Source organism: Salvelinus alpinus, chromosome 5 (genome assembly GCF_045679555.1).
Source record: "Salvelinus alpinus chromosome 5, SLU_Salpinus.1, whole genome shotgun sequence".
Lineage (NCBI taxonomy): Eukaryota > Metazoa > Chordata > Actinopteri > Salmoniformes > Salmonidae > Salvelinus > Salvelinus alpinus.
This window is the reverse complement of record NC_092090.1, coordinates 29,665,273-29,690,133: the sequence shown is the minus strand read 5'-3', so window position 1 is coordinate 29,690,133 and position 24,861 is coordinate 29,665,273. Positions and strand designations below refer to the sequence as shown.

Here is a 24,861-nt window from a genome sequence, read left to right as displayed (position 1 = left end):
TTTGGTGACAATAAATTGAATGTTTTTTTTTGCTGTGTGTGGCATATTTGATCTAATAGAAGTTTTACGAGTGTACTGATATAAGTAGGACACATGAAATCCCTGCATCATTCGTGGGGAACGATATGTTTAGTGTTGCCTTGTTTTCAACAGGTGACATCTCCACAACCTTAATCAATCATGGATGTCATCGAGCATTCCACTGGGAATGAGTTTGATTTACTGAGAAAGAGAGGGGTTCTGCCCCAGCTGAAGTCCCAGAGATTGTGACAAGAACAGCTACTTTATCCTCAGGAAAACCATGAGCGCGTTACTAAATTCAAGCAATCCCTATGACAAATCTCTAGATATCAGCCTCCTTTTAAAAATGGTGAGCCACAAAGTATCAGTGGTCATTACAAGAGATGTGCAGAATTGAGCGGAGGATTCGGAGACGTTTGAGAGAGTTATAAAGGTTAGATTAGATGCTGCTGCTAGATTGACTTGATGGGATGGAAAATAAAGTGTCTGCACACATATTAGTTTGAGAAGTTCTCTCCCCTGGAGTCTTAAAGTTCGACTCTGTTAAAGTGATTTTGTGAGGGGGGCGGAGCATTCTGACCTCTAATATATTGTTTCCTCTCCTCGAATGTTCATGTAGATTGAGCTCAGGAAGATATGGACTGAATAAAAAGACTCCGGGGTGCGCAACAGTGGATGAACCTCTATATCTATATAGTAACAACAGCATGGTGAAGAACTAATAGTACAATGAACAAATGGTTCACAAAATTCATAGTAATATTCCATGGGACCAAATGAATCGTTCTATGCAAAATAAATGTATCATATCAATGTCTTTACTAAACAATTTGTCATATTTCCTTTTCAAGAAGTAATGAATGTGCATGCTGCTTATATATGGTTAAAGAACAATTCCTCCACTTTTTTACCCCATATTCATCATCTCCAGCACCAAACCAGTGTGTACATATCTGAAAACAGCACGTTTATATTTCTTTCTACAAAACGTAGTGGTGCACCGTTTTCATATATGTACACACTGCTATTGAGCTGGAGACAATGAAAATGTGGTTGAAAAGTGGTGGAATTGCCCTTTAAGGCACTACCTGTGACAGTCACTGCTAACCTTTAGCATCACATCCCCACTGGTATCATTAGTCGCCATAGAAGTGCGGCACGACAGCGCAGAGGGACTCTTAGTGTGAAAACACACCTATTAATCTGTATTCCTCCCCAGCTCGTTGTAAATGAGTCATTAGCCCCATGTAATGGTGTCTCATTGCCAAGCAACGTCCTAAATTACCTCTAACTAGAGATTTCACCATCAGGAGGGGGGAAAAGCAGCATCTTCAAATAAACCCCTCAGACTCAATTAAAAGGGCTACCATTTTTGCCTGGCAGTTGTTCATTATTATCTCATTATTAGAATAAGCCAGGTTCTATAATGACTGGGAGCCATAACGTGGTATCATCTCCCTGATTATCACACGTCAATGAGGCCAAAGCAATTTGACTCGTTTGAGTACGATGTGACCGTGATATCACCAATTTGACTCGTTTGAGTACGATGTGACCGTGATATCACCAATTTGACTCGTTTGAGTACGATGTGACCGTGATATCACCAATTTGACTCGTTTGAGTACAATGTGACCGTGATATCACCAATTTGACTCGTTTGAGTACGATGTGACCGTGATATCACCAATTTGAACATCGTCCCCGCACACAATTTACTCATACAACACATTGTCTGTACTGTTTGCATTAATGTTGGAATGATTTAATCAGTGCACCTAGATTAGTTTGTTATGTTTCATAAAGGTCAAAGAAGGCATAGTCTGATATTCTGCCTCTTACCCTTTATTGTTGCTTGAAATACAGTTTCACAGTGTAAAATGTTCAAATGTAGAGCCTTGTAACGGTGTGAAACCTATAACTTTAGTCAGTCATATCACCCTTCTTATGCAGGTAGACGATGGCCTCAGCCAGGCTGTTGATGATGTGCTTGGTCTCCTCCTCTGTGAAGCGTGTGTTCTTCTGAAGGAGCTCCTTCAGCTCCCCTCCCTCACACAGCTCAGTAACCAGATACATCCTCTGGACACAAAGCACAGCACACAGACTGATAATGGCCCCCACAAATAGATCTGACCGGCCTCGCTCTCATTCATGGTGCTTACGCAATCGTCTGCACGCACACTACTGAGATATTGACTCCATTACTTCTAAGAAAGCATCCCTTACCTTTTGTGTTTCAAAGACTTCCTCCAGATGTATTATGTGTGCATGGTTCACACGTTTCAGGATGCTCACTTCCCGTTCCAACAGTTTAACACCTGAACTTCCAGCCTGCATGGAGGGAAGAAGCTGAGTGAGTGCACTGAGGTGTGGGGCTGTTCTAGTAGCCATTAGACTGACTTTAGAGTGTCTCTTTTCAACACAGCAGTCAACAAGCTGCCCATGGGAAACACTAATGCACTCACCTTCTCTTTGTTCACCTTCTTAATAGCCCATTTCTTCCTTGTCTCGTTGTGGGTGGCTTCACAGACGACACCAAAGCTACCTTGACCTAATTTCCTCCCAAATGAGTATATTTGCTATGGGGATAACAGAGGAACCATTAACAGAAAGGCAACTCACATCTGCTCTGTCAACTCAGTAAAACCATTCACAAGGAAATGTACCCTCAGCTTATGGGCTTGTTTGAGTATACGAGCTCGGATTTATTTCCCTGCTTCTATTGCAACATTATCTCAAGACCTGAATCCTAAAGTGGACCTTAATTTTCGAGCACTCAAATAAGGAAAGTTTGCCAGTCTCTGGAGTTGCAGAATATAGTATTTCTAATCAAGTTACAAATGATTAAGTTGCTGCCGCAGTTCATTCAATCTCAGGTCTAATTAACTTGATCATTATCTCTGCGCATGCAAGGCTGAGCACTGCCTGCTGCAGATTTGGCAAAGAGAGCATCCGAAGCACCGAGAGGGGGTGGAATCAGGAGCAAACTGGTGCAGATGGAGGCAGTATAGAGGTCAGCCGGGGAGGGGTAGAGGGTGGTACTAGTGCCCCAGGGCGGTGGGGGGAAACTGGGAATAAACATGGATGTGGTCTCTACCTACCTGGAGGTCAGCCTCATCCTCCATACGGGTGTGGGGCACCTTCCTCTCTGCACTGCTCACACGGGCAGTGTTCCACTGAGAAGCCATTTTCATGCCAGCTCCACAAACATCTGATGGTGTCATCTACAGATGAGGAGCTTTATAGCTGGGTGAAGCGCACACACACGAGCACACATTACCCCTTCTGGGTGCATCCAGGCATACAGTCTAATCACACTACAGCTAACAATCATACAACAATGTACATTTTTACAGGATTATTTCAGCAGAAATAGGATTTTGCTCAGTTGATGTCCAACTGTTATTTAACATCATTATTGGGACTGTGACAGTCATGGAATTTTGGGTGACAGTTATTGGTCAGCCAAATGACAGTGGTCACCGTTCCAATAGTGTTCTCCTCCTCTCCTGACTGCATGTGTTGCCGTGCTGCTGCTGCAGGGAGGGGGCATTGCCTAGGCAACCAAAGACTTGTTTGCTACAACTCTTTGCTTGTTTCAGCAAGGAGCAACACATTTTCATCACATTGTTAAGAATCCATGTTCAGCTGTTCGTGCCACACACAAAAAAAGTATCAAATAAACGTAAACTGTTATTTTATTTAAAATTACAATCTTCATCCATAACTGTTGGTTATGCAGTAATTGTGCCAGCCCTAATCACTATATAGGTCAGGGATGGGCAACTCCTGTCCTCTGGGGCCGGAGTCTGACGTGACGTCTGCTGGTTCTCTTATGTCTAGCACTTAATTGCACACAGATACACCTGGGCAGTTTAACTTACATGACCTTAGGAGCCAGTCAGTTGGAGGGCGCCTCAGTAGGAGGCCTGACACTGTCACTGTGGCGACAGCTCTGCTACTTAAGGTAACTCAGATTCTTTCTCCCCCACTGTTTAGACCAGAGCAAGCTGCCGCAACACAGAACCCCAAAATGCTAAAGAGCACCTGGCAGATTTTTTTTTATTAAGAGGATTAAAGTTGGGAAATGCTTAGGTGAGACACTTGACATTGAGAAAAGTAAAGGGTTCATTCCGTTTCCCCCTTATAGTACGCAATAAGATGCCTATTCAGACTTTTCATTTCACATGATAGCATTCTAATACGTTATAGAAGTGAGTTACTGTGGTGTACAATAATAGGCCTACTCTTTTAATCCATCCCAGGTAAAAGTAATAGTATTATGAATCCCCTAATTAGTCATTCTATGATACAACTGAAAAAATTGATTATTCCCAAATTTACTTTTGATAATGGTAACAATTATCTTCTTTGTTAAATCACAGAACCATAGATATATTTCCCCCTGTCAAACGACAATGTAAATTAGTGTTTAAGATAAACTACTTAGAAATGGAGACACCATCTCCAGCGTTCAAATTGGCACACTTTGCCTACCTTTGTCTATTCACCATTGGTTTCTGACCAAACCGGTGTCTGAAGACGGGTTCATATTATTAACACTAAGCACAATTTACTTCGCTTGAAAAATGCTCTCCAAAGCCAAATTAAATGTAAAGCAATTATCAAGTGATGACTGGGAGCGTTGGAGTGGATCCGCCACACGGACACCAATTAATTATTAACAGGGAAGCGGTGTCTTTAACCTCTTCACTCTGACGCATTATCTTATCCCTGACAGGGCTCTCATAACAGGCCTGTCTCTCCCATTACCACCCGTCTATTTGCTAGTCAAAACCATTGTGACAGCCTCTGGAAATCCCAATCACCTCAATCACAGCTCATTTGTGGGAGAGGGAGGCATGTGATGAGTGTATCACAGGGAAGGACCGGCGTCTTGCTCTGCAGGTGCCTTAGGGAGGGTGTGCCCGCCTGCCAGCCAGCCCAGTGGGGAGGAAATTAGATATCAGGGTCAGGTCAGGGAGACGTCTGACCTTAAAATGGGTCACTACAGATCCACAGGTCTTGGATTGCTTTAAGCCAGAGGGGCCTTACAGTACTATCACATTCTTGGTTTAGCCAATCTCCCAATCATGTTTGAGTGATCTGCTAATAGTCTCATGAGAAGGATATTACTGTAATGGATTCTAAAAGAAACCTTAAATGAGTGATATGTCAGCTTTCAGACTGATTGAACAGAATGTACTGTACAGTCTGGCTAAATTGAGAACATGCGTTAGATCTATCAGTAAGAGCTGCCATAACGGCTCCATAAAAGATAGGCCCACATATAATTGAATTTGATTGTAAGCATTTCCAAAATATCAGAATTACTGCGCTTGCTGTGGATTTGAGAATCTGAACAAACCATATACATGTATTACTCAGTACTAAAGCCTCTAATGGGGTAGTCAAGCCTGTGAATATTGCTTTAACCATAGGGCTTGACGGACATTAATTAAAATGTGAATTAGCATGACGAATGGTATAGACAGAAGAGGCACGACTGCACTCAAAACTAATCAACAGCTCACTGAAACACTATTGGCACTTATGAAGCCCCAAATTACATATTTAGAGGCAAAAAAAGATGAGTTAGACAAACTACATTTTTGCGTTAGCAGCTTTCTTCCTTCAATGAATCAGCGGCAGCAAAAGTGCCATGTATTGCATAGGCCTAGCATGTACGTGAATGACAACAAGACAACGCAGACTGTACTTACCAACCTGGAGCAGCCTCAAAGTGTTCCATGTTTACTGCTTCTCACAGCCCATCAGACCTGAACACAAAAAATAGGCTTATGCTGTTATAATACACATTTAATCATCACTGATTTATTTTACACGTCAAATATGTTTCTAAGTTTCATGTTTCTAAGTTTATTCGCCACGTACACAGGATACAACAGGTGTAAAACAGTACAGTGAAATTCTTACCTTGAGAGCTCTTTACCAACAATGCAGTGATAATAATATTATAGATAATAAAATGTACAAATTTAAATCACACGATGTGTTAAAGAAACACGAGAATGCAGGTATATACACTGGTCAGTGCAAGTACCTTTTTCAATGTGCTAGAATGGTTGAGGTGGGTTTATACATAAAAAGTGACTGGTAGTGGGAATATATAAATACTTATGGTAATATACATGTAAACAGGAGTAATAAAGATGCAATAGCAAAGAGCACATTACAAGTTAGCCTATTAGAAATGGGGTTTTGAATGGGGGAAACAAACTTCTTACATCATTTCCGATGTGATTGATATCCTGCTTTGTGTGCACCTTTTTACTAGTGTACTAGCCTAACAGACTGAATAGAGGTTGGTCTCCACCACCTTCTAAAACAGCATCATCATAGGCTTGGTTCACACACAGAGATACAGTAGAATATATTAACATGTAGGCTATCCTACCAGACAGGAACCACATGCTTCCTCATGCTCGCCAGATCTCAGGAGAAAGTAATTATGGCAGATAGTTATGTTTGAGAGGATTGAAAAAGCAGAGGGATCGATTGATGACATTCTGTCAGAACCCCATTAGAGTTTATTTACTGATTGTTTGTGGATGGAAATGCACATTGTTTCCCTTGACTGCAAGGGAGCTGCAGTGTTTCAGCTTGGAATGCAAATAAAAAATGTGACATTGGAATGATGCCTGTACACGAAGATAATTCTGGACCAGATAGAGGTCTCCTCTATCTCGCTCTCCAGCCCCTCCATCTCTTTCTTCTGTCTTCGACATGCACTGCCATCGCACTTTCATGGTCTGTGTGGCAACGGAAAGGTGTAGGCCTAAATAAAATCTATAGTTTTGATTCTTCCACAATTATTACACTGTAATAAACAAGACATTGGTCCCCAAAAAATGGCAGGTTTGCCGTTAGGCTCCTATTCTTTTTCATTCAGATGAAAGGGGAGCAGTGCCTGAACTGTCTGCCCATTTGCTATATAATCATTAGCCTAAATGTTTTCTTCTATAGGTGTAAATATGCTAAATAATGATGTTTGTTGAAGGTGAAAGTAGAGCTCAAAAAGTAGGCAGACTATGAACAGGTGCTGCTTTGTAGCCACATCACAGCTAATTAAAACCTTGGACACACACACAAAATGTGTGTATGCAATTAAAATGTAGACAGCAATCTTCCTTCCTTCAGCCAAAATATTTCATTCTTCTCATCTGCAACTTAATTATTTATTGACAGCTGGCTTTGATGACAAATGATAAACTTCACAGTACTAATGAAGCATGGAATTACATTACCTGATGAGGGAAGGCTTTGCATGTCTAGAATGACAATGCTGAGGCAGTCTAGTTCACTAAATTATGGGATGAATAACATTATATAGACAGATTTAACTGATTGATGAGCAAAATCACATGTTCTTTGTCAATGCCATGAGACTTTCAAACTAAGGACATTTTAGGTTAATAAAAAAAAGAATAGTCTTGAGTCGGTCACAAGCTCTCCTTGGTTACAATTGACTTCCTCTAAAAAGGTATGCCTTTGTGCAGTACAGTATCTGTGCTGAGTGTGTTTATTGTTGAGAACTGTGCCTGGCAGAGCAATCAGTCTGAACTGAAGGAACTATAGCCCTGTCTTTGCCAAGCTGAACATTCAGACATCCAATATCTGCTTAAAATCGTATCCATCATTCTGAATTACCTGACAGCTTCAATTGATGGGCACTTGAAAGAAATGTAAGGTGCCTTTAGTTCCTCCACTCTGCAGCCATAAGTATGTAGCACCCTGTAAACAAGCCACTTAGTGGGCCTTCCAATAATTCCTTTTGTCTTCTCAGGTCATGTCTGATACAGTGCCTTCAGAAACTATTCACACCCCTTGACTTATTCCACATTTTGTTGTGTTACAGGCTGAATTCAAAATGTATTCAATAGATTTTCAATAGATTCTTTCACCCATCTACACACAATACCCCGTAATGACAAAGTGAAAACATGTTTTAAGAAATTTTAGCTAATTTATTGAAAATGAAATACAGTATATATATCCCTGAGTCAATTCATGTTAGAATTACCTTTGGCAGCGATTACAGCTGTGAGTCTTTCTGGGTAAGTCTGCTGTGAGTCTTTCTGGGTAAGTCTGCTGTGAGTCTTTCTGGGTAAGTCTGCTGTGAGTCTTTCTGGGTAAGTCTGCTGTGAGTCTTTCTGGGTAAGTCTGCTGTGAGTCTTTCTGGGTAAGTCTGCTGTGAGTCTTTCTGGGTAAGTCTGCTGTGAGTCTTTCTGGGTAAGTCTGCTGTGAGTCTTTCTGGGTAAGTCTGCTGTGAGTCTTTCTGGGTAAGTCTAAGAGCGTTGCACACCTGGATTGTACTATATTTGCACATTATTTATTTTCAACATTCTTCAAGCTCTGTCAAATTGGTTGTTGATCATTGCTAGACAGCCATTTTCAAGTCTTGCCATAGATTTTAAAGCAGATTTAAGTGAAAACTAAATCGGGACAATCAGAAACATTCCCTGCCTTCTTGGTAAACAACTCTAGTGTAGATTTGTCCTTTTGTTTTAGGTTATTGTCCTGCTGAAAGGTGAATTCATCTACCAGTGTCTAGTGGAAAGCTGACTGAACCAGGTTTTCCTCTAGGATTTTGCCTGTGCTTAGCTCCATTTCATTTATTTTTTATCCTGAAAAACTCATTCAGTCCTTAACGATTACAAGCATACCCATAACATGATACAGCCACCACTATGCTTGAAAATATGGAGAGTGGTACTTAGTAATGTATTGGATTGGATTTGCCTGAAACATAACACTTTGTATTCAGGGAAGAAAGTTAATGGCTTTTCCACATTTTAACAGTATTACTTCAGTGCCTTATTGCAAACAGGATGCATGTATTGGAATGTTTTTTTCTGTAAAGGCTTCATTCTTTTCACTCTGTCAATTACGTTTGTATTGTGGAGTAACAACAATGTTGTTGATCCATCCTCAGTTCTCTCCTATCACAGCCATTAAGCTCTGTAACCAGTGTGAATTACATCATGACATTCGGGGGTCTCCAAAAAAATAGTATGGGCCTAATAATAAAGACGTCACTTAAACTGTAAAAATGAATTATCTTTTAAAATGTGTCATGAACACAACCAGTCATAATATTTGAATCTGATTGTCAAACAAATAACTTCAAAAAGAAGGCTGCCTGTGCATGTTTGTCCACTCCAAAATAATTCCAGCATTAAAACTGCATGTATACTCTTGCCATTTGATGAAGGGAAATAGACATCTGTTATAGAACACCAAACAGTGGGCCTAATGACATTCAGCATTAATTGATGCGTCTTGCTGACAAATTGACCTTTTTTGTAACATGAAAAGTCGGGACACCTGAAATGGGGCCGAAACGGTCCCGGGGAAAACGGGATGGTCACCCTAACACACACACAACTTACTAGAATATGTTACAATGTGTATTACCATGAATCTTCAAAGAGGCCTACCAGTAGCCAGTGATGTAGTGGTAAAAAGAATGTGGGTAAACTGACTGCCGGTCAAGGTATAATTACATTTTTTAAAGTTATACTGCCTATACAATGCATTTTTCTGAAAAATGTGGGTAAACAATGTTTACTTACATTTACCCTCCACTAGGACCATACCACTGCTTGTAGCCTACCCTCTATGCCTAGGCAATTTTACACACATGAATATACTCAGGTAGCCTACATTCAATATTATACATGAGTTGAATCAAAACATGTTTTACATGATTTCATGATTTAAATGTAAATGTAAAAAAAAAAAATCACTGACTTGCCTAGTTAAATAAAGGTTAAGAACAAATTCTTATTTACAATGACGGCCTACACCGGCCAAACCCGCACGATGCTAGGCCAATTATGGGACTCCCAATCACGGCCGGTTGTGATACAGCCTGGATTTGAACCAGGGTGTCTTGAGTGACGCCTCAAGCACTGAGATGCAGTGCTTTAGACCGCTGTGCCACTCGGGAGCCCCAGTTAATGCTTGGAGTCTTCAGATTGTGTGACATAAAACACCATCTTTCTTTCCTTACATTAATGACAGTGTTGTCATTATTAAGCATTTAAAACAATTGAATTAGAACATTGAAGCCTGTATAGAATCATGAATCTTGGAGATCTCTGAAAATGCACTCTAAGTATGCCTATGTAACATTTCATTATGTTTCACCGTGAAGACAGTTGTAGGCCTATGCCCTTGCAAAATTGAATGCTTCTAACCGAGTCACCTGTCATTAACGTATAGCCAGCCTTTTTGTTGGCTAGATTGGAGTCTAGCTGTAGGCTAGTGATATTGTCGACCATCAGCTGTTCCAGGAAAGAAAACAAATAATGATAGAAAATAAAAGCTAAATAAATGGTCAAATAGTTTTGGCCACGGATGGTACGGAGAACACCAGTACCCGCGCGGACCTGAAAAACAACACAATGAGCGCTCTAAACAGCTGACTGATAAAAGCAAACAATGATAAAATCAATGGAAAGATCTTATGCATTGGAATAAAGGAATAGGTCATTTATTAAATCAAGGACGCATTGGAAAACAAATGGCGAAAATTAGGAAGCACCAAGGAAAATCTATGCGTAAAGGAGCTCAGCTAAGGCCGAAATACAGCAGTACTGAGTGGACAGTGCCAAGCACAGAAATACACTGCTCAAAAAAATAAAGGGAACACTAAAATAACACATCCTAGATCTGAATGAATGAAATATTCTTATTAAATAATTTTTTCTTTACATAGTTGAATGTGCTGACAACAAAATCACACAAAAATTATCAATGGAAATCAAATTTATCAACCCATGGAGGTCTGGATTTGGAGTCACACTCAAAATTAAAGTGGAAAACCACACTACAGGCTGATCCAACTTCGATGTAATGTCCTTAAAACAAGTCAAAATGAGGCTCAGTAGTGTGTGTGGCCTCCACGTGCCTGTATGACCTCCCTACAACGCCTGGGCATGCTCCTGATGAGGTGGCGGATGGTCTCCTGAGGCATCTCCTCCCAGACCTGGACTAAAGCATCCGCCAACTCCTGGACAGTCTGTGGTGCAACGTGGCGTTGGTGGATGGAGCGAGACATGATGTCCCAGATGTGCTCAATTGGATTCAGGTCTGGGGAACGGGCGGGCCAGTCCATAGCATCAATACCTTCCTCTTGCAGGAACTGCTGACACACTCCAGCCACATGAGGTCTAGCATTGTCTTGCATTAGGAGGAACCCAGGGCCAACCGCACCAGCATATGGTCTCACAAGGGGTCTGAGGATCTCATCTCGGTACCTAATGGCAGTCAGGCTACCTCTGGCGAGCACATGGAGGGCTGTGCGGCCCCCAAAGAAATGCCACCCCACACCATGACTGACCCACCGCCAAAAGGGTCATGCTGGAGGATGTTGCAGGAAGCAGAACGTTCTCCACGGCGTCTCCAGACTCTGTCACGTCTGTCACATGTGCTCAGTGTGAACCTGCTTTCATCTGTGAAGAGCACAGGGCGCCAGTGGCGAATTTGCCAATCTTGGTGTTCTCTGGCAAATGCCAAACGTCCTGCACGGTGTTGGGTTGTAAGCACAACCCCCACCTGTGGACGTCGGGCCCTCATACCACCCTCATGGAGTCTGTTTCTGACCGTTTGAGCAGACACATGCACATTTGTGGCCTGCTGGAGGTCATTTTGCAGGGCTCTGGCAGTGCTCCTCCTGCTCCTCCTTGCACAAAGGCGGAGGTAGCGGTCCTGCTGCTGGGTTGTTGCCCTCCTACGGCCTCCTCCACGTCTCCTGATGTACTGGCCTGTCTCCTGGTAGCGCCTCCATGCTCTGGACACTACGCTGACAGACACAGCAAACCTTCTTGCCACAGCTCGCATTGATGTGCCATCCTGGATGAGCTGCACTACCTGAGCCACTTGTGTGGGTTGTAGACTCCGTCTCATGCTACCACTAGAGTGAAAGCACCGCCAGCATTCAAAAGTGACCAAAACATCAGCCAGGAAGCATAGGAACTGAGAAGTGGTCTGTGGTCACCACCTGCAGAACCACTCCTTTATTGGGGGTGTCTTGCTAATTGCCTATAATTTCCACCTGTTGTCTATTCCATTTGCACAACAGCATGTGAAATTTATTGTCAATCGGTGTTGCTTCCTAAGTGGACAGTTTGATTTCACAGAAGTGTGATTGACTTGGAGTTACATTGTGTTGTTTAAGTGTTCCCTTTATTTTTTTGAGCAGTGTATATTGGTTTAAACCATGACAGAGAGGTGGGGGTGTTTGTTTCATTTGGAAGCTTATATTTTAATATTTACCACTGTAAAACAGATTTACCACTACATTTCAAACAAATAGGAGAATGGTTGAATTTGCATTATTTAGAGACCACCCCCAAATTTGATTTGCACCTTGTCTGTAACTGTTTTAAAGTCACCATTGGCCTCAAGGTGAAATCCGGTTTCCTTCCTCTCCAGCAACTGAGTTAGGAAGGATGCCTGTATCTTTGTAGTGACTGGGTGTATTGATACACCATCCAAAGTGTAATTGATAACTTTACCATGCTCAAAAGGATATTCAATGTCTGCTTTTTTTAATAAATGATTTTTTTATTTTTATCTACCAATTGGTGCCTTTCTTTGAAAGGCATTGGAAAACCTGCCTGGTCTTTGTGGTTGAATCTGTGTTTGAAATTCCCTGCTCGACTGAAGGACCTTACAGATAATTGTATGTGTGGGGTACAGAGATGAGACAGTGCTCAACATGATTTTAGAATGACTATTATTGCACACAGAGTGAGTCCATGCAACTTATTACGTGACTTAGATAATTTAGGCTTGCCATAACAAAGGGGTTGAATACTTATTGACACAATATATTTCAGCTTTCCATTTTTTATTAATTTGTAAACATATATATTTTTTAAACATTATTCCACTTTGCCATTATAGGGGTTATTCCACTTTGCCATTATGTAGGCCAGTGACAAACAACTGTACGTGTCCAGAGGCCAGTGGCACATGCTTTACTCAGGGGAACCTAAAAATCAATTTGCCTTGCATGCACAGAGGACTCTACATGTTGCTAGCAGATAAGGCTCAACAAATTCTAAAGCAATTCTTAATGGTTTTATTGGCTAACTTCTGTATAACACTAGCCCAAGCAATAGGAACCAAAGAAGGCATCTTGAAAAGGATATATTCCACAGATTCTCAAATGACATCTCAAAGAGAAACATCTCAGAATGTAAACACTGCAAAGGAATCTTAGCAAAACACCAACTCGGCCTAATAGCCAAGTTTAAACTTCAGTCATTCATAATTTTTAAGCAAGAAAAGATGCCAGAAGGCCTCAAACTATCCATGCAATAGGAATCAAAGGACAATAACAAAGTGGAAATTAATTAGTTCGCTTTCTGAAGACTTCGGGGGGGATATACTCACCTGCAAGGATGGTGATCTTATCAAAGGGTGTCTGATATCATGTTGGTGCATTTCATTAAACCATACATTAGAAGAACTAGGCTATGTGCTGTACTGTGTCACAGACAGTCCTCTACTGGACTTAAGTTGCTATACTGGACTGTTTTGTAGTCACAGCAAATCGGACAACGCCATCCAGGTCTATCATTATCACTGTATGTGTTGTGGTATCCCAGGAGGTCTACCCCGGGGGATGGTAATAGAGGGGAGGTACGTGAGGCGACGTTGGCTCCCTCTGCTGGGAATACGGGAGCTGGGCACCCCGACACGGACAGCTCCAAGTGGAGGCAATTAGGGGAAAATGCCAACCAGCCGTGGAGGCAAAATAAAAGGAACACTGACACCGCGAGAGAGAACGGGGAGAGGCCGACAGCGAGCAGAAGTAGAGAACAAGGACCGAGCCAAACCTAAGTGATTTTCTTTGTTATATTTATTTTCTGTCTTAATAAAGTTGTTTTTGCAGACTAAAACCTCCCTGTCTCAGTGTCAATCTCTGCATGCTCAACCCAACACCCCACGGTTTACCACATATGGTGGAGAATGCGAGCATCTCAGTAGCTTTGGGTGCCGTGGGGTCGAGCGTACGGAGATTACCATGGAGGAGCTGGTGGATCAGTTCATCCTCAGCCAGCAGAAGCAACAGGCACTCCAGGAGCAAGCACTGGAGGAGCAGCACCAACAAAACCGCAGACTGGTAGTTGAAGGTTGGGTGGGCTCAGGAGTCTGGGTTCCTGGTTCAGTTAAGGAAGGAAGATGATATGGAGTCGTATTTGTGCACCTTCGAGAGGACGGCACAGAGGGAAGGATGGCCCAAGCCCCACCCTTTTGGCACCCTACCTCTCTGGGAAGGCCCAGAAGACCTACTTTGATTTGAATGCTGACCAGGCTGCGAATTATGAGGGACTCAAACGGGAGATCCTGAGCCGTTATGGGTTCAATCTCGCACACTGTGCACAACTGGTCCATGACTGGGACTTTGACCCCACCCTTTCCTGACCGTGCTCAGATGAGCGACCTGGTGCGTCTGACCAAGGGCTGGCTATTGACGGAAGTACCGTCCCTCCCGATGCTCGACAAGCTTGTCCTGGATAAATACCTTCGGGCCATGCCATACGAGATGAAGAAGACGGTGAGCATGCAGAACCCCCAGAGCCTGGAGGAATTGCTGACCACGGTAGAAATTCACCAGAACACCCAGGACCTGCTGAGAGGGGCCCGAGCGGAGACGTGGTGAGGGGACGAACAACACAAAGAGAGGCGAGGGGCTGAAGGGTGTCCGTACAGAACCAGCTGAGGCTGTGAATCGGGAGGGTGACCCAAACCGACGACATCGGCGGCTGATGGACCCAGATCAGAGACGCTCCTATGAGTGCGGTGAGCCGGGGCGTGGAGCCAGGAAGAGGCCATGCCCTCCGCATCCCCCAGCTCTGGTGTAACCCGGATGGCGAGTTAAGTCACCTCCTGTTGGGCACACACCGAGACGGCCCCTTCGATGGTTCCTGTACGAATCGATGGCATCGACACCAGCGCTCTGCTGGACTCCGGCAGCATGGTGACCCTGGCCCACCCACAGTGGCTCACACGAGAGGGGAAGGAGGAACCGGGGGACGAAGTGATGACAGTGTTCTGTGTAAATCAAAATCAAATTTATTTATAAAGCTCTTCTTACATCAGCTGATATCTCAAAGTGCTGTACAGAAACCCAGCCTAAAACCCCAAACAGCAAGCAAAGCAGGTGTAGAAGCACGGTGGCTAGGAAAAACTCCCTAGAAAGGCCAGAACCTAGGAAGAAACCTAGAGAGGAACCAGGCTATGAGGGGTAGCCAGTCCTCTTCTGGCTGTGCCGGGTGGAGATTATAACAGAACATGGCCAAGATGTGTCCATTCTCCTCGGTCGAGACTGCCCTCTCTTCCAGGCACTGTGGAGGAGGGACCTGGGGAGGCGCACACAGGAGGTAGGAAGAAAAGGAAAAAGGATGGTGGTCTGTGCAACCCAACCCCCGCCACGAGAGGTGTCCACTGGGCCCGAGTCGAACTCGGAGGAGGGAGACGACCCCGCTCCGGCAAGCGAGCAACCGTGCAAGGAAGACCTCAGGCTCCCCTTTATGGAGGTGGAGGCCCTAGACGGACCTCCCGACACAGGAATCCTCACGGGTCAGTTCAGGACGGCCCAGTTAGAAGACCCCAATCTCCAGAACGGCCCAGTTAGAAGACCCCAATCTCCAGTGGATGGCGAACTGTTACCTGGGGTAAGTGATTGGCGCTACCCCCACTTCGCAATCAAGCATAATTTATTGTATCAGGTAGTAAAGCATAATGGGGAGACAAAAGACTTGTTACTCATACCCAGCCAGTATGTTAGGACTGTGTTGCAGCTTGCCCACACCCACATGCTTGGGATACACCTGGGGATGGAGAAAACCAGGGAGCGGATCGAGAACCGGTTCCACTGGCCCGGAGTCAAGCGCGCCGTGGAGGATTTCTGCCGTAGTTTCCCTGAGTGCCAGATCACAGCTCCGAGGGTGCATTATAGAAACCCTTTGGTTCCCTTGCCCATTATAGGAGTGCCATTCGAGCGGGTGGCAATGGATCTGGTGGGTCCGTTGGTGAAGACCGCGAGGGGACACCAACACATCCTGGTAATCATGGATTTCGCCACCCGGTATCCTGAGGAATTCCCGCTACACACGGCGGCAGCAAAAGGTACCGCACGGGAGCTCTTCCATTTATTTAGCAGGGTGGGTATTCCGCGGGAAATCCTGACAGACCAGGGCACCGCGTTCATGTCTCGTGTGATGAAGGATGTCTGCAATCTGTTACGAATAAAACAGGTGAGGACCAGTGTGTACCATCCACAAATGGACGGGCTGGTGAAACGCTTCAATAAGACCCTAAAACAGATGCTGAAGAAGGTCATCGAGAGAGACGGGAGGAACTGGGACCAGCTGCTTCCCGACCTGATGTTTTCAGTGCGCAAGGTACTCCAAGCATCCACAGGGTTCTCCCCCTTTGAGCTCCTGTATGGTTGTCGGCCCCGCTGGCTGCTGGACCTAGCCAAGGAGGTCTGGGAAGAGCAGCCGACCCCCCTTCACAGCGTAGTAGAACATGTGGAGGAGATGAGGGAGAGGATGACGGCGATTTGGCCAGTGGTGAGAGAGCCCATGGCCCAGGCGCAACGTGCCCAGGAGCATGTCTACAACCGGGGTGCCCAACCACGAGAGTTCCAACCAGGTGAGAAGGTCTTGGTGCTGATCCCTACAACGGAGAATACATTCCTGGCTACGTGGCATGGGCCCTACGACATCGTTGAGCGGGTAGGCGACGTCAACTATAAGGTCCACCAACCGGGGCGGAGAAAACCCCTCCAGCTTTACCATGTGAACTTACTGAATAAATGGCACGCACGTGAGGCTCTGTGCGTAACGTGGACCCGGCCACAGCAGGGCCCGCCCTTGGTTGAAGTTGCAATGGGGGAAGACCTCAGCCCAACCCAACGACAAGAGCTCAGAGAGTTGGTCCAGCGGAATATGGCCGTGTTCTCCGAGGTGCCGGGGCACACAGATCTCGTGGAACATCATATCCACACCCATCCGGGAGAAAAGCGCGTAAACGGCCATACCGGATACCAGAAGCCCGGAGGGTGGCGGTCCAGCGGGAAGTGACGACGATGCTAGAAATGGGGGTACTGGAGGAGTCACACAGTGAGAGGTCTAGCCCCATAGTGCTGGTTCCGAAACCGGACGGAACCGTCCACTTCTGTAATGACTTCCGGGGCCTGAACAAGGTCAGTAAGTTCAATGCCTACCCCATGCCCCGGGTGGACGAACTGATCGACTGCTTGGGGATGGCGAGATATGTCAGCACCTTGGACCTGACGAAGGGGTACTGGCAGGTGCCACTGGCAGCAGCCTCCTGGGAGAAGACTGCCTTCTCCACCCCAGGGGGGGGGGCTATACCACTACCAGGTTCTGCCTTTCGGGCTCCACGGGGAACCAGCGACCTTTCAGCAACTCATGGACCGCGTCCTGCGGCCGCACAGTGAGTACGCAGCTGCTTATCTAGATGACATAATTGTGCACAGTGACAGTTGGGAGTCACATCTTTGTAGGTTACAGGCCATGGTTGATGCGCTAAGGGATGCAGGTCTGACCGCAAACTCCACAAGTGCAAGCTGGGCTACGCTGAGGTGGAGTACCTGGGCTATCAGATCGGGAGGAGAAATGTGAAACCCCAAGAAAATAAATAAATAAAAATCGCTGCCATTAGGGGATGGCCGGTCCCCCGAACCAAGAGGCAAGTGAAGTAATTCCTGGGGTTAGCAGGGTACTACAGTAGATTTGTACCTAACTTTGCCACAATAGCTTCACCCTTCAAAGACTTAACGAAGGCACCACTACCCCAGACGGTGCAATGGACGGAGGACACAGAGGCAGCGTTCCAGGCCCTGAAGGATGCGCTATGTTCGCACCCGGTACTCGTCACCCCGGACTTCCCAAAAAATCTCCTTTTGATTTAAACAAAAACTTTCCATACTGTTTGCCCATGGAAGTGGTCAAAAAGTTACTTTTTTGACCCGAATTCAGGAAATAAAAAGGTACTCAAAGTTGACCCATTTTGTATACCCCACCATACCATGAGACATCCATGTCTTCATCACTGGAAAAGATAAATGGCATTTAAAAGCTTACAAACAGGGTTCTCAAACAATTTTATTTTTTTCAAGAAGTAATGTTTAATAAAAATCATGTCATGTTTAGGCATTTAACGTCAATTACCTAAAACTGCATAAACTCCAATTTTTTGTTGTTGTTGTATATTTGCATGTGTTCGCTTAGACCCTACTTCACATCATCTGAGTTGATTGTGTTGTGCCCGCCATTGGTTGAAACACAATATGCTCTTGAATACAGGGTGGGTGTCATTTCAATCTTAGAAATATAATTCATAGAATGGACCTAATCCTTCATACCATTGCAATTTGGCTGGTACACCAGTGAAATTAAAAGTCATTTAAATTTTAACTTCAATTACTAATCACAAACATGACCGCCGGTCCACCCACTGTCGAATGTCAACTTAAATGGTCATTTTTATTCTAAATCTATAGGATTTCAATAGGTTTCCTATGGACGATTGACAGTAAAATTGTAAACATATTCCCATTCAAGTAAACATTCTCTGACGTGTGGACCACCAGCAATCTTTGTGGTACCATTTGAGAGTTGAAATTTAAAATATATTCCCATTGTAGTACATTTATCTGCCAAAACATTACACCCACCCTGTATTCAAGAGCAAGTTGTGTCTCAACCGATGGCGGGCACAACACCAAAACCTTAGATGATGTAAAATAGGGGCTTAGCTACACCATATGTGAACATATGTGTTTTTAGATAATTGACATTAAAAAGTTAACATTTATTTTATTTCAGTTTTTTTTTTACCAGAAATTATAAAATAGTTTGACAACCCTGTTTGTAAGCTTTTAAATGATATCAAATCTCAACTGTTTATCTTTTCCAGTGATGAATTGTTTCTATTGTTATTGACTGTACTTTTGTTTATCTCATGTGTAACTCTGTGTTGCTGTTTTTTGTCGCACTGCTTTGCTTTATCTTGGCCAGGTCGGAGTTGTAAATGAGAACTTGTTCTCAACTGGCCTACCTGGTTAAATAAAGGTGAAAACAATTATAATAAAGACATGGATGTCTCATGGTATTTTTACATTTTATTTAACCTTTATTTAACTACGCAAGTCAGTTAAGAACAAATTCTTATTTACAATGACGGCCTACCAAAAGGCAAAAAGCCTCCTGCTGGGACGGGGGCCTGGGATTAAAAAAAAATATATATATATATAAATATTAGGACAAAACACACATCACAACAAGAGACAACACAACACTACATAAAGAGAGACCTAAGATAACAACATAGCAAGGCAGAAACACATGACAACACAGCATGGTAGCAACACAACATGGTAGCAGCACAAAAAATGATACAAACATTATTGGGCAAAGACAACAACATAAAGGGCAAGAAGGTAGAGACAACAACACATCACACAAAGCAGCCACCTCTGTCAGTAAAAGAGTGTCCATGAATGAGTCTTTGAATGAAGAGATAAAACTGTCCTGTTTGAGTGTTTGTTGCAGCTCGTTTCAGTCGCTAGCTGCAGCGAACTGAATAGTGGAGCGACCCAGTGATGCGTTCGTGCTTTGGGGACCTTTAACAGAATGTGACTGGCAGAACGGGTGTTGTATGTGGAGGATAAGGGCTGCAGTAGATATCTCAGATAGGGGGAGTGAGGCCTAAGAGGGTTTTATAAATAAGCATCAACCAGTGGGTCTTGCGACAGGTATACAGAGATGACCAGTTTACAGAGGAGTATAGAGTGCAGTGATGTGCCCTATAAGGAGCATTGGTGGCAAATCTGATGGCCTATTGGTAAAGAACATCTAGCTGCTCGAGAGCACCCTTACCTGCCGATCTGTAAATTATGTCTCCGTAATCTAGCATGGGTAGGATGGTCATCTGAATCAGGGTTAGTTTGGCAGCTGGGGTGAAAGAGGAGCGATTACGATAGAGGAAACCAAGTCTAGATTTAACTTTAGCCTGCAGCTTTGATATGTGCTGAGAGAAGGACAGTGCACCGTCTAGCCATACTCCTAAGTACTTGTATAAGGGGACTACCTCAAGCTCTAAACCCTCAGAGGTAATAATAATACCTGTAGGAAGAGGGGCATTCTTCTTACCAAACCACATGACCTTTGTTTTGGAGGTGTTCAGAATAAGGTTACGGGTAGAGAAAGCTTGATCAACACTAAGAAAGCTTTGTTGTAGAGCATTTAACACAGAATCCGGGGAGGGGCCAGCTGAGTATAAAACTATCATCTTCATATAAATGGATGAGAGCTTCCTACTGCCTGAGCTGTTGTTGATGTAAATTGAGAAGAGCGTGGGGCCTAGGATCGAGCCTGGGGGTACTCCCTTGGTGACAGGCAGTGGCTGAGACAGCAGATTTTCTAACTTCATACACTGCCCTCTTTGAGAGAGGTAGTTAGCAAACCAGCCCAAAGACCCCCAGACACCAATACTCCTTAGCCGGCCCACAAGAATGGAATGGTCTACCGTATCAAAAGCTTTGGCCAAGTCAATACAAATAGAAACACAATATTGCTTAGAATCAAGGGCAATGGTGACATCATTGAGGACCTTTAAGGTTGCAGTGAAACATCCATAACCTGAGCGGAAACCAGATTGCATACCCGAGAGAATACTATAGACATCAAGAAAGCCAGTCAGTTGATCATTGACAAGTTTTTCCAACACTTTTGATAAACGGGGCAAAATAGAAATAGCCCTATAACAGTTAGGATCAGCTTGATCTCCCCCTTTAAATAAAGGGGTCTGTAATTTAATTCAAATGTATTTACCCTATGGACAGCACCAGTGCCATATATTAAGAGAGTTGGGCCAGGTTTTGGAACGGACGCCATGTTAGCACCTTTATTCTGAAAATTGGTGACCAATACAAGAGAGACTCTGACAATTTCCTACGTCATGACCCGCTGTAAACAAGTCAAACAGAGCAGTGAATTTAACTGAAATTTTTATTGATTAGCATTCGGGAAGTCCGTACTGTGTTGCGGTGTCAACAAATTGCATACACAGTATGCTTTCACTGCACATCTTCATTGGTTTTAAAAACTATTAGAAATGAACAGCACAATGCGGACGTGTCAATTGTCACTTAACAGCGGCTATGGAAGAGAAAGTTACGCTTGCTGAACGTTCAGACAGAAACCGCATGCATTGGCCCAACTCTCTATATACAGTACGACTCTGGACAGCACTATCCTCTGTAGGTGGTGGGCCGAAGCATCGGATCTGCTTTAGTTTTGGAGATGATCGCTTTCTGACGAGGGAGGAGATGTTTTTTTATATTTTGCATATTTCATATGAACACATTTCTGTTTGTTGGCCATGTTAATTCTTGCAATTGTTTTCAAAATACATACTTGTATGTTCGCTAGCTGGACAGGCAAACGCTGCCAAGTACTAAACAGTAAATCAATCAAAACTCTTACTATCCAGGTACCATCTCTGCTGATCACGTCTGCCAATCATGTTCTCTGTACCTAAGATACATAAACACAGCTGGCGACAGCTCGAGAGATCTCAGCCCGACAAACTGCTATCAAGTCTTTTTAATATTTGTAATCTATTTAGTTATAGAAACATGATACCATTAATGTAAAATAACTCCCAACTTTACTTAGAACGCAGTAACCTTAGCAATGTAGCTAGCGAGCTAAAATAAGCAGACATGTTGCTAGCTGGCAGCAGCAGATACTGTAGCTTTATCACTAGCATGCCATTCTGGGACAGGGCGCTTTAGCTATCATTATTAGTAATAATTTAAGACTACAAAAATCTATATATAACAAGTATTGTAAAGCTAATACAAGGCATTCATGCTGACAAAAAAAGAAATGCTTGTAAACCCGATCCTAGGGTTGGGTGACTTGGGTCTGGTTTCAAGGATGGACGTTTTTGACAGAGGAACTACGTCACTAGTTTATCCACTTCAACAAAAAACGAATTAGTAGCTAGCAAGATGAAGATCACGGATGTTTTTTATGGAGTGCATTTCACAAGTGGCTAGTTTGCATCAACATCCGCAGCGTTCTGGCATGTCTGCCTCTCCCTGTTGGGAGAGTCCACAGATATTTTTTCTACCCTTATAGACGTAGGCAGTGACGTAGTTCCTCTATGCCAAAAGAGTCACCGTGTTGCCTAGGGTTGGGATTTTGAGACTACATTATCCCTGTCAATAGGCCTAGTTGGAATAGGATGCAGAGCACCCTGCCTCTATCCTTACCCTAGTAGCCTAGTTATTGTCATTTCTCTATCCTTACCCTAGTAGCCTAGTTATTGTCATTTCTCTATCCTTACCCTAGTAGCCTAGTTAGTCATTTCTCTATCCTTACCCTAGTAGCCCAGTTATTGTCATTTCTCTATCCTTACCCTAGTAGCCCAGTTATTGTCATTTCTCTATCCTTACCCTAGTAGCCCAGTTATTGTCATTTCTCTATCCTTACCCTAGTAGCCTAGTTATTGTCATTTCTCTATCCTTACCCTAGTAGCCCAGTTATTGTCATTTCTCTATCCTTACCCTAGTAGGCTAGTTATTGTCATTTCTCTATCCTTACCCTAGTAGGCTAGTTATTGTCATTTCTCTATCCTTACCCTAGTAGCCTAGTTATTGTCATTTCTCTATCCTTACCCTAGTAGCCCAGTTATTGTCATTTCTCTATCCTTACCCTAGTAGCCTAGTTAGTCATTTCTCTATCCTTACCCTAGTAGCCCAGTTATTGTCATTTCTCTATCCTTACCCTAGTAGCCCAGTTATTGTCATTTCTCTATCCTTACCCTAGTAGCCCAGTTATTGTCATTTCTCTATCCTTACCCTAGTAGCCCAGTTATTGTCATTTCTCTATCCTTACCCTAGTAGCCTAGTTATTGTCATTTCTCTATCCTTACCCTAGTAGCCTAGTTATTGTCATTTCTCTATCCTTACCCTAGTAGCCTAGTTATTGTCATTTCTCTATCCTTACCCTAGTAGCCCAGTTATTGTCATTTCTCTATCCTTACCCTAGTAGCCCAGTTATTGTCATTTCTCTATCCTTACCCTAGTAGCCCAGTTATTGTCATTTCTCTATCCTTACCCTAGTAGCCCAGTTATTATCATTTCTCTATCCTTACCCTAGTAGCCCAGTTATTGTCATTTCTCTATCCTTACCCTAGTAGCCCAGTTGTTGTCATTTCTCTATCCTTACCCTAGTAGGCTAGTTATTGTCATTTCTCTATCCTTACCCTAGTAGCCCAGTTATTATCATTTCTCTATCCTTACCCTAGTAGCCCAGTTATTGTTTAAAAAAAAATTGGCTGTCAGGATGTTATTTTCTAGGTCCTAAACTACAATCTTCTGCTGTGATGATTTCTTTGATTCATTCATGTCTCCTCTCCTTTGTCCTGGTCCCAGTGATCAACCAAGTGCTATTCACCAAGCATGGGCTCAGCTGAGTCATTCACCTGTGAGGAGAACCATCCTACTGCAGTTTGGGGGGGGGGGGGTATCTGTGTTGATGACAGATACTTCAAATACTGCCTGAGACATCTTCACTATTTGTCTTTGTACTCAAAATGGTGAAACACTAAATGTGATGTTCTTTGTTCTAATGTATAGGCATGACAGGTACACTATGGAAAACATGCATATTTAGTAGTAGAATAATGGATTGGCAAGAATTTGGCACCGTCAACTTTGAAGGTTAGTAGAAAAGTAATCATTTAAACCACCTAAATCTATTAAAACTCACTGGACATTTAGCATTTGAAACTCAAATATTGACTGCTTTTTCTATAATCCTGCAGACTCTTTATCATTCTCCACACCTCATATTAAAATGCATTCAACATTATGCGTGCCGACCATGGCATTGGGCAGCTGCTGACATTTGAGAACTCATCTGATTTAGAATCAAACTGTGGTCATCTTATTGCAGAGCACATTGTATACATTTTGCCCAGCTGTTTTTAGAGAAGATTGTATTGCAAGGTATAGTCTATGTGTAGGATATGTCACGTTGGCTAATATGCAGCTGTAGTTTATAAACCATTCTAACATACATTTCTATCTATACTTTTTGGGGTTTATGCAAATGATTTGACTGAATGTTTCTTTAACCCTTACACTCATGAGATTTGGCCTATATGGATAGGGCTAAATTGAAATGTTTCTTACAGAAGAAACATGGAAAGCATATGCATAACCATGGTAGCAATGAAAAGGGAACAGTTTGGGGATTATGGGAAAATTATGATTAAAGGTGAGGACAACAGTTTACCTGACAAGACTGAATCCAAACATAAAACTTGATTTTATGTGCATTTTACATTTACTGTACTTTCCGCCACATTTGTTTATAACAAAATCTGAAAATACTTTGGATACATTCCGTAACATAAAAATATTATTGGAAAAGTTGGGTTAGGTGCAACATCTATATGTTGCCACACAGCTCTCCAAAGTGTGCACAGTCCCTAAGTAATTTCAATGAACTTTTATGACTCAAAGAAGAGTCAACTACAAAGGTGCTATTTTGAGCTCTCCTAGCTGTGCCGATGAGGAACTAGAGCAAGATCACTTTTAGTTGTTTTGTTTGGAACACAGCCCTGCATCCTCGCCTTCACACAATTACTGTTGTTTATGCAATCCAAAAAGAGTCCATTATAAATAGCAACCTGGGTCGGGTGGGCATCATTTGAAAGCGTGTCGCCAACATGACTAGCAAAATGATAAAA

General features: G+C 43.3%; 1 protein-coding gene across 4 annotated transcripts in view; it reads right to left on the bottom strand.

Moving 5' to 3' along the window:
* The window catches only part of LOC139575024 (serine/threonine-protein kinase 33-like), a 38,371-nt gene that overhangs the window by 8,887 nt on the left and 4,623 nt on the right, over positions 1 to 24,861 (bottom strand). For 2 of the 4 annotated variants that reach the window (XM_071399937.1, XM_071399936.1), the window contains exons 2-6: positions 5,745 to 5,801; positions 3,123 to 3,267; positions 2,487 to 2,600; positions 2,248 to 2,352; positions 1,962 to 2,100 (exon numbers count right to left, since the gene is read on the bottom strand). In XM_071399937.1, the coding sequence (XP_071256038.1) occupies positions 1,962 to 2,100; positions 2,248 to 2,352; positions 2,487 to 2,600; positions 3,123 to 3,245 (481 nt within the window). In that variant the 5' untranslated portion in view covers positions 3,246 to 3,267; positions 5,745 to 5,801. The remainder of the gene's footprint in view (positions 1 to 1,961; positions 2,101 to 2,247; positions 2,353 to 2,486; positions 2,601 to 3,122; positions 3,268 to 5,744; positions 5,802 to 24,861) is intronic. The other 2 variants (XM_071399938.1, XM_071399935.1) reach the window with 1 other exon arrangement.